At 35.2% G+C, this 9,613-nt stretch overlaps 1 protein-coding gene across 1 annotated transcript; it reads left to right on the top strand.

Annotated features, from left to right (window-relative positions):
* The first annotated feature begins 1,391 nt into the window (after positions 1-1,391).
* On the top strand, positions 1,392-6,194 carry LOC147564072 (protein indeterminate-domain 4, chloroplastic-like). The gene is made up of 3 exons (XM_086643167.1): positions 1,392-2,208; positions 2,481-2,877; positions 4,489-6,194. The coding sequence occupies exons 1-3, from the start codon at positions 2,088-2,090 to the stop codon at positions 5,900-5,902; spliced, it is 1,932 nt and encodes a 643-aa protein (XP_086499293.1). The 5' UTR covers positions 1,392-2,087; the 3' UTR covers positions 5,903-6,194.
* The last annotated feature ends 3,419 nt before the right edge of the window (positions 6,195-9,613 follow it).

Genomic DNA, 9,613 nt, shown 5'->3' on the forward strand with positions numbered 1-9,613 from the left:
TGTAGACTACAGTCAATAAGTCAAGAAAGACCTAGAGCCTAACGGGTCAACCAGTATCAAGTTAACAAGGATGTTGAATCCGAACGAGCTATGTCACTCAAGCCAAGAACTGGGGGGTCGGTATGATCATCCTAGGCGCCTAAGTCGTGCCTTGACTCAAATAAAACCAGATCTGCCCTAGGATTTAAGAGAAGACTAGGTGGGTCATCGTAAGTGGGGTCGATACCCCAATTTCGAAACATGGAGAGCATAAACGTGCTTAATGGTTTACCGACTTAGTCTTGAATCTTATCAAAGATCTCAGGCGGTGAGGATCGGATCTTAAGTATTTATTAAACTTGGACTTCCAAAGCCCCGTAAGGTAGAAACTTCTTCTAAAAATCTACAAGCTCGGAAACACAATCTATCAAGTATCCTTGAACAAGGTAACTTCTATAACTAAACATACAGAATAATCCGAAAGAGGAAATTTAATATCTGAAGACTATGAAATATTACTTTCAATCCAACATAGTGGATCTCAACCGTCTCATCAACATCGCCTATCAACAGTCGGTCAAAGAAGCCTATAAAAGGAATCGAATCATCTCAAAGCAGACACACAACGAGTAAGTCACAACTCCTTAACTCGAGTTCACTCAATAGTCAATATTTTTTTTGCATAGAAATAGTCAATATTTTAACTGCAAGGAAAATCTGATTGTCTTGAGCGTCGGAGAGGTTTCCGAGTTCCTTTCAGGTTTCACCCCCCAGATTGTGAGGAGCTAAGCGGCATTCAACATAGCAGTCTCAACACCTTGACTGATTCCAAGAAGACAAATTTTGACATCAGTAAATCATATTGATGTTCTTGTAGATTTCGTGGGAAAAATTTCTTCCTATGGGCTTCTTGTGTCCCAAGTTACTTAAGGTACTTTCCGTCTTGAATCTTGGATCGAATTCAGGCTCAGGATGGGAAAGTATTAGACATGCTTCTGTCCCCATATTTCGGGATTAAGGAATCGGCCCCACTTTCGCATACTTCCCTTACTTCTCCAAAATCCAGGATAAACCTGATTATATTTAAAGTCAAGGTAAGGCTTAGGCGCCTAGGATACTCATACTCACTCCTAGTCATGGGATTAAGTGCAGAGTTCTTTCAAGTTCACCTCTCTGGTGACTTGACGCGGATTGATCCGTTTGACTTTTGGTCTTTTCTTGACTTATTGACTTAGTCGACTGGTGACCAATATTTCGATCATCAATTATCACCTGTGAAAGAGACAAAACTTTAGGTTTGTAGGATTGTTGTTACATCCCTAGGGTAATGAGGCCATTTATTCTCATTGGTAAATACTTTTAGGTTCATTTGGAAGAGATCTTTAAATATTTGTATATAAGGAGTTCTCCAAATACAAGAAGGAGCTCTGTAGATACCTACTGCCATTAATATTAATATATTTTTTTTCATCTTAATTTATGGCTGAAAGGATAGCTGATATATGAAAATTAAGAAAGAAAAAGGTAATTTTTAAAATGAAAGCTGCTAAGTGAATATACATCTAAATTAGCAACACATGGTATGTATATCAATTCATTTTATGTATGTATGGTTACCAAACCATAGATGAAGAGAAGATGCTCTAACACATCAACAACAACCCTCTAGTTTGCTTCTCCTTACAACAAACAAGAGAGAGAGAGAGAGAGAGAGAGAGAGAGAGAGAGAGAGAGGACTACACAGAGGATTGAGGTAACTGCAGGTCTTCTGACTAATTATAGTGTATATCTAAGCTAGCACATCCTCATGATGCTTTTGTGATCATCAATCAACTGTACTTTCCCTTGGATTTTCATCACATATCAACTTTTTTTGGTTGAGAGAAGAAGTTTGGAGGTTTTCTTATAAGAGGGAAAGAAATTACTTTAACAGCAGTATTGAGTTAATACCCTAGATATATAGTCATATAAGCAATATACAAATTTCAATTCTTCTCAAGAGGAAGATAAGGTCAGAAACAAGAAGAGATTTCTTTTGGTTGATTCAAGATTTGAGATAGAGAAAGAAAGATAAAGATTGAGAAAAACCCAAGGGAAGATAATAGAAAATGGAAGATCAGAATAACCAGATGATTAGACAACAACAGTCTTCAACTACACCAACTTCATCAACAGCTCCAACCACAACAGCACCTCAGAAGAAAAAGAGGAATCTCCCAGGAACACCAAGCAAGTAGCTATAACTCTTCATGATAATATGACCAACCATAAAAGGAAAAAAAATGTCAACTTATTATAAAAAAAAAAACAAGTACCTTAGTCTTTTTCTTCCATAATCCACTCAAAAAAGGGTTTTAATTTTGGAACTTAAGTGATAGATAGAGATGAGTAGAAATGGGTATTTGTTTTTTCCTAAATTTTAATTTTTTCTTCAAACTTTTTAATAAATTTTTTTTGTTTTTCTTTGGCTTCTTGTTTGAATTATAATTTTTTAAAAACAGATCCGGATGCAGAAGTGATAGCACTATCTCCCAAGACTCTAATGGCTACAAACAGATTCATATGTGAGGTATGCAACAAAGGGTTTCAAAGGGAGCAAAATTTACAGCTTCACAGAAGAGGACATAACCTACCTTGGAAGCTAAAGCAGAAGACAACAAAAGAGGTGAAGAGAAGAGTTTATTTGTGTCCTGAACCTACTTGTGTACATCATGACCCATCTAGGGCACTTGGAGATCTCACTGGTATTAAGAAACATTTCTCTAGAAAACATGGTGAGAAGAAATGGAAGTGTGATAAGTGTTCTAAGAGATATGCTGTTCAATCTGATTGGAAAGCTCACTCTAAAACTTGTGGTACTAGAGAATACAGATGTGATTGTGGTACTCTCTTCTCAAGGTAATTCTATTCATCTTCTAACCCTATCTTTTTCTTCTTCTTAAACCCAATTTCCAATATTCCATTCATTTCTCAAAATTCAATCATTCATTATCAAAATTCAATCATTCATTTCTCAAAGTTCAATCATTCATTCATAATTACTACTCTTTACTCAGATGTAGTACATGAGTTTTCACCTAGCTAGCTAAGTTTTTTTTTTGAATTGTTCAGCGTGTCTCGAACCCTTGACGTCCTAGCTAGCTAGGTTTAATTTAATTAGTTTGTTGATTGTTGTTGTTGGGTTGTGTTTAGAATTCTTAGATTCTCATCTTACTTACCCATAGAAAGAGAAAAAAAATTGGAGTGAGGGGAAGCCATGAAAGTTAGAGGTTTTTTTTTTAATTTTATGTGTGTTTTTGTTTGGATTCATCATAAAGAGGAGAGGAGTTATATTTTCTTCTTCTTCTTGATGACTTTAAGTTAGCTTTTCAAGATTCTTCCACTAGTAAGTACTATATCTAGGGCTAGTAGTATATACAAGGGGAACTACAAGTTTTATACGTGTAAGTGAGTATCAATAAGACTGCTCACACGTGAATCATTTCTGAAACTTGTAAGGTTAATAGAGGTAGAAAGAAAGAAAGAAAGAAAAAGAGATAAAAATAGGGTACAGTTTTTTCTTTGTTTCTTCTTGGAACTACCGCCCTAATTTATACTATTATTTTTACCCTTCCTCCTCTTCACGTGGTTCCATTAGGTTAACGAAAGGTGGTGGTTGTTTTAGCAGAAGCAGGTTTCATTTGTTCTCTTGTGAATTGGCTAGATGTGATCAGGGCTGAGTTCCTGCAGGTTCCCCTCTTTGATTATATAAGTTTCTAGGGTTATGGATTTTGGTAAAAACAACATGCATAGTGGGGTTACAATTTAAAAATGGGTCATCTTCAAAAATCTGAAACAAAGAACATGGATTCTCTCTATTGCATTACAAGTAAATAAAATATTCTACTAGGGTTTTGGATTAAGTCAAGAAGATGGTTCTAAATTTGGGTTCAAGCTTTGTTTTTCATGGTTTTGGTAAAAAAAAAAATCATGGGTTTTTCTTTTTTGCATTTAATGAAGCAAGTCCTAGAATCTGGGTTGTTTTATTGATGGGTTTACTTTCATCAATTTTGATAAAATTCTTCTGTTACATTTAATGTTGAGTCAGTTCTCTAAATAGGAATTTTTGATTGATTGATTGATACTATATGGTTTTCAAATTCAAGAAAAATTATTATTTTTTCTCTTATTTCTTCTCTCTCTTATTCCCATAATATTCCTTCTTCTTGGTAAGGTAAATTAACCTTATGAACTGTATTTTAATTGTTTCCTACTTATGTATCTAGTATTCTAGGTTTTCATTTTATGTTCTTCCCTCTTTAGTCAATAATTTCTTCCACAAGTTGATATAAAATTTAATAATTTTTCTAAATTTAAGTAATTTCTAAATTTTGATTTAATCTTTAATTAACATATGATTATTCTATTTTCACATTAATATCTTCCTCTACTTTCCTTAAGTAATGTTAGTATTAAATTCTTCTTTATAAATAGTGAAACTAATCATCTCATGTTTTTCGGGTTTTTCAGGCGCGATAGTTTCATAACCCATAGAGCTTTTTGTGATGCATTGGCTCAAGAGAGTGCTAGGCTTCCAACCGGTTTAAGCACCATAGGAAGCCATCTATATGGAAGTAATAGCAACATGGGGTTAGGGTTATCTCAAGTTGGGTCTCAATTGTCTTCATTACAAGATCATAACCAACCTTCAAGTGATCTTTTACGACTTGGAGGTGCCGGGGGAACTCAATTTGATCATCTCATGTCCTCCTCCGCTCCTTCACCGTTTCGAGCTTCACAAACCGGACCCTCATCAGCTTTCTTCCTCCCCAACTCAAACCAAGATTTTCTTGATCAAGAAACTCATCAATCACACCATGGGTTACTCCAAAACAAACCATTCCATGGATTAATGCAACTACCTGAACTCCAAAACCCTAATCCGAACAACTCTTCCACCTCAGCTACCAATGCTGCTGCTAATCTCTTCAATCTCAGCTTCTTCTCGAACAGCAGCACAACTAGCACAAATGCTAATAACAACAACACCCATATCTCCTCTTCTAGTTTGTTATTACCAGCTGATCAGTATAACAATAGTCCAAGCAACCCTAGTGGTGATCATCAAGGAACTACCATATTTACAGGAAATATGATGGGTGATCACCATAACCTAGCTGGTTCAAATGTTTCTTCACTATACAATGCTTCAGTGCAAAATGATAATGTAATCCCTCAAATGTCAGCCACTGCATTACTTCAAAAAGCTGCTCAAATGGGTTCAACTACAAGTGGCAATACTTCTTTGTTGAGAGGCTTTGGCAGTTCGTCTTCGACGAGTGGAAGATCAGATAATAGGCCACATCTGTCTACTAACTTTCATGGAAGTTTTGGTGGTGGTGGTGGTTCTGGTAGTAACGGTGGTGGAGATAGTTTAAGATCACAGATTGAAAATGAAAATAATCTTCAAGACCTAATGAATTCTCTTGCAAATGGGAATTCTTCAATTTTTGGTGGCAACAACTCTACTACTGGGATCAACACATTTGGAGGAAATGGTACTAGCACTGGTATATCTCATGGTCAAGAAACAAACAACTTTGGTGGATTCAATACGAACCGAATTTCTTTGGAACAACAACACCATAATAATAGTAAGCCAAATAACTTATCGAACATGGATGATCAAACTAAATTGCAACAAAATCAGTTTACTATGAGCATTGGTGGATCAGATAGATTAACAAGAGACTTTCTTGGTGTTGGCGGGACGGTAAGAAATACGATGGGTAGTAGTGGTATATCACAGAGAGATCAACAACAACAGCAGCAACAACAACAACAACATCAACAACAACACCACGGTATCGATATTGGTTCTATGGATTCGGATATGAAGTCTGTTACGGCGAATAGGTCGTTTGGAGGAGGGAATTTGCAGTAGTAAGGTTGCAGGAAGAAATTATCTTGATAATGAAGGAGAAACAATGAATGAAATTTCATTAATTAGGTATGTAACCTGATCAACTTGGATTTGACCTACTTTGCTAGTTGTGGTTTCTTTTTTATTTACCTTCATGTGTTTTAATTATTAAGGTTTTCATCATATCTCTCGTATATGTTATGGGAGTTTTATTTAAATTGAATTTTAATTAGTTTTTTTGTGGGTAGGTGTTTTGGTTTTGTAGTAGAATTAATGAAGACTATAAACTAAACTTAAAACAATACTTTATTTATCTTTCTCTCTCTCTCTCTATCTCTCTCATGCATAAATATACATACATGTGTGGTTGCATGCAAGATCATAGTTTCATATATACATGTGTGTGGTTGCATGTTTTGAGAATATGTTTATAGTACAAGTGTGGTCACTCTTGCCATCCCACACTAATTGTAATGCATGTGATTATTGCATGTTAAATTAAAATTATTTTTCAACTAATTAATTTTATGTAGTTTTTTGTCATTTGCGGTTCGGTGACCAGAACCAGCAGAAACAAAATCTCTGCCTAGAGTCTGTCTATTTTTTCTTAGTTCCTATCATTTTTCATAGTTTATTACTATTATATGTTATATAACAATAACTTTATGAAGTTATTTTTATGTTATTTATGGTCTTATTGGTTTTCTCTTCTAGCTCAATTATGAGTATTATTTTGTGATAATTGTGAGAAATAGTTGGACACAGAGAAGACACATAGAGGGAGAAGAGAGAGAAAGAGAGAGAGACAGGGGAGAGGGAGAGTTTAAATGAGGAATTATTTACTGTGATTTATTTCATGAGTTCTGTATGTCTCTTCTGTTGGTGTCTTCTATTGTTTGTCGTGAGACAAGCGGGCCTTACTGGGGATGCATCCCCTCTTGGTCCTCTTCATCTTATCTTTTCACAATACTATATTTTAGAGTTAATTCTATTTTCGTCCCTAAAGATAACAAGTTTACCAAAAATGGTCTCTTAAAGTTGACTACTTTCAATGTGCTGACCTTTTATTTTATTTTTTGGTTAGTGAATAGTAGTCTAACTTTAATAGTTAACGGTTTTTTACGTTCCAATCCTTCCTTTCAAAAAACTTGTCATCCATACCTTTTCTCGTCCCATCGCGGAGAAATGTCATCGGTGACGCCCAACTTACACCTTGCCGACGACCCATCACTAATATTTTTTAAAAAGAATATATATTTCATTCATCTTCCTTTCTCCCCTTCCAACACCACCACCATCATCTCTCTCTCTCTCTCGTATTCTTTCTAATTCTCATTGTCTTTTCTTCTTCCTCATCCGATATCTCTCTCTCTCTCTCTTTTCCTATTCTCTGATTTCGGCGAAGGGGATTTACCATTTGTCGGAACCTCCAAAATCCCAAAGCAGTACGGGATTTGTGAGGTAAACCTAGACCAACAATTCATTTTATATCTAGCTAGATACCCAAACAAACTAGACATTTGAGTTTAAATCCCAGATGAACTAGTTGTCTGGGTTTAAATCGAAGACAGAATGTCTGTTTGAGATAAAAAAAAATTCCAAACAAACATTTCATCTGAGATCTAGAAACCTAGGCAAATTCTTCATCTGGATCTAAACCTTGATGACCAGTTCGTCTAGGTTTACCTCCCAAATCTCAAACTCGTCTAATATTCTGACGAAGAGATAGAAAAGGAGGAAGAGGCAGGGAGAGAAAGAAAGAAGGGAGGAAGAAGAAGAGAAAGATTATCTCAATAGAAGAGAGAAAACATTCGCCACCGAACTAGTTTTTATTTAATATCTTTTTACCCTATATATACTTTAACGCAAGAGAAATGCTAAATGACGTACAAAAAAGGGGGCCACTACAGGTCGATGTTGATGTGGTGGACTGTCGTTGGACAAATTTAGAGAGAGAAACAGTTTGTTCAATAGGGGCTAGACACACCGATTCAGGATATGTTCAACTTCATTTTTTCGAGTCAAATAATATTATCGATTATCAAAATTTACATTACAAAACTTTTAGCAACATAACCTGAGTAAGATAGGTGAGAGATGGAATAAAATTGAGAGATACGGAGTAACTACTATGTAAAAATTTGGAGAGTAGGTGAACTAAACACAATAATGAGGACATTTTCCTCAAGGTCGGGGTGGAATTATGGACTGCGGCCTGAAACCTAACTAAGCCTGAAATCTGCCCACGTTCGAAGGGTCCGTCGGCGCCCAGTAATCGAGCTGGTCAAAATCTGCCCGCCCGATATACTTTAGCGGACGGACGCGGGCAATGGGGCCTACCCGTCGTACCACCATAGTCCGTCATGTTAGGTTGTTTGTTTACTCGTCTGTAATACCCACCCAGAAGTTAGAATCATTATGAACCATTAGATGTTTAGGGTAAGATGGTAGTGTTAGATTAGATTAGGCTATGATATAACCCTCAAATCAAAAGAAGCCCAACCTTTTTTTTCCTCTTTTCTTCGACTATCTTCCACTCTTGTCTTTTTTAGTTTTCAACGATGAAATCTTAACCTTTAATCATAATCGATGTTTCCCTCTCTTCTGATTTTTCTCTAAGATGTTCCTCTCATTGGAAGTGTTGAATCATTTGTTTACGTGACTCTCTACCTCCCTAACTCTAAAATGTTGACACCGTGCATTTTTATCATCACCAAAGGATTTTATAATTGATGATCTTTTTATTTATGATTTTTTTAATTCTGTTGTTAGTGTTCCCTAAGGTCATGAAATTGATGATTTTTCTTGCATTTTGTTATCAAATTATGGGTATACTTCAATACTTGGTACATGACCAATCAATGTCCAACATGTCTGACAAGATAAACGAACATGATCATGCACCTCCACATAGAAAACCTAAAATGTATGTCCGACTATGCAAGCGGACAAGTCTGAATTGTATCCGTTCCGACGGACCAGATGGATAGTTGTTCCAAGACTCTGTTTGGATGAATTCCAACCTTATCGAGGGTGATAAGTTGAAAAAAAAAAACTCTAATGATTAGTATATAAAGTTTAGATTCAACAAAAAAAAAAAGTATATAAAGTTTAGAATACCCCTGACGGCCAAATGACTTTCTCTTTGCTTTTCTCCAAGTTTATTGCTCCAATTTTAAGTAGATATTCTGAATAATTTGAGTATTTGACCATGAATGGATATACTTCAACAACTTTCATTCTTTCTCTTTTTTACTCAAATATCCTTGATGAAGTTAACTTTTCACCAAAACCACCTTCATCTTGAAAGTGATTTAACTTTTCAAAATAGTCAAAGTCAACCTCAATTTTTTATCTAAGGATATTATAAATTGATAAAGGAGGCCCCTAATTTTATACCATAGTAATAAACTCCTTAGGTCAGACATAATTTACTCCTAAGTTCACTATCTATCAAGTTATCTCAAATGAAAATTATACTATTTGTTAATAATTGAGACCTGACAGTATAAAACAATTCTGTCAACCAGTATCAATAAATTATATATTTTATCTGATTAACTAAGCAATTAGATTATCTAAATGAATTGTGAAATCATTTATTTTATTTATTATTCCCAAAAATTAAAATAAAGTTAGAAGAATCTGATCCTCATGAATCAAAACAACCACTAGAAACAAAATTTGATCGATCACAATCTAATTTGGGCTTTTTATAAGTAGAGGAAGTCA

Source organism: Eschscholzia californica, unplaced genomic scaffold (genome assembly GCF_041429995.1).
Source record: "Eschscholzia californica isolate CP2 unplaced genomic scaffold, dmEscCali1.0.p SCAF_1, whole genome shotgun sequence".
Taxonomy (NCBI): Eukaryota; Viridiplantae; Streptophyta; class Magnoliopsida; order Ranunculales; family Papaveraceae; genus Eschscholzia; species Eschscholzia californica.

What these genes read in the sequence shown, in the direction of transcription:
- LOC147564072 (XM_086643167.1), top strand. Translation starts at nt 2,088, where the DNA reads ATGGAAGATCAGAATAACCAGATGATTAGACAACAACAGTCTTCAACT. An exon ending in GAATCTCCCAGGAACACCAA is followed by an intron (nt 2,209 to 2,480) that starts GCAAGTAGCTAT and finishes TTTTAAAAACAG; the next exon opens with ATCCGGATGCAGAAGTGATA. An exon ending in TGTGGTACTCTCTTCTCAAG is followed by an intron (nt 2,878 to 4,488) that starts GTAATTCTATTC and finishes CGGGTTTTTCAG; the next exon opens with GCGCGATAGTTTCATAACCC.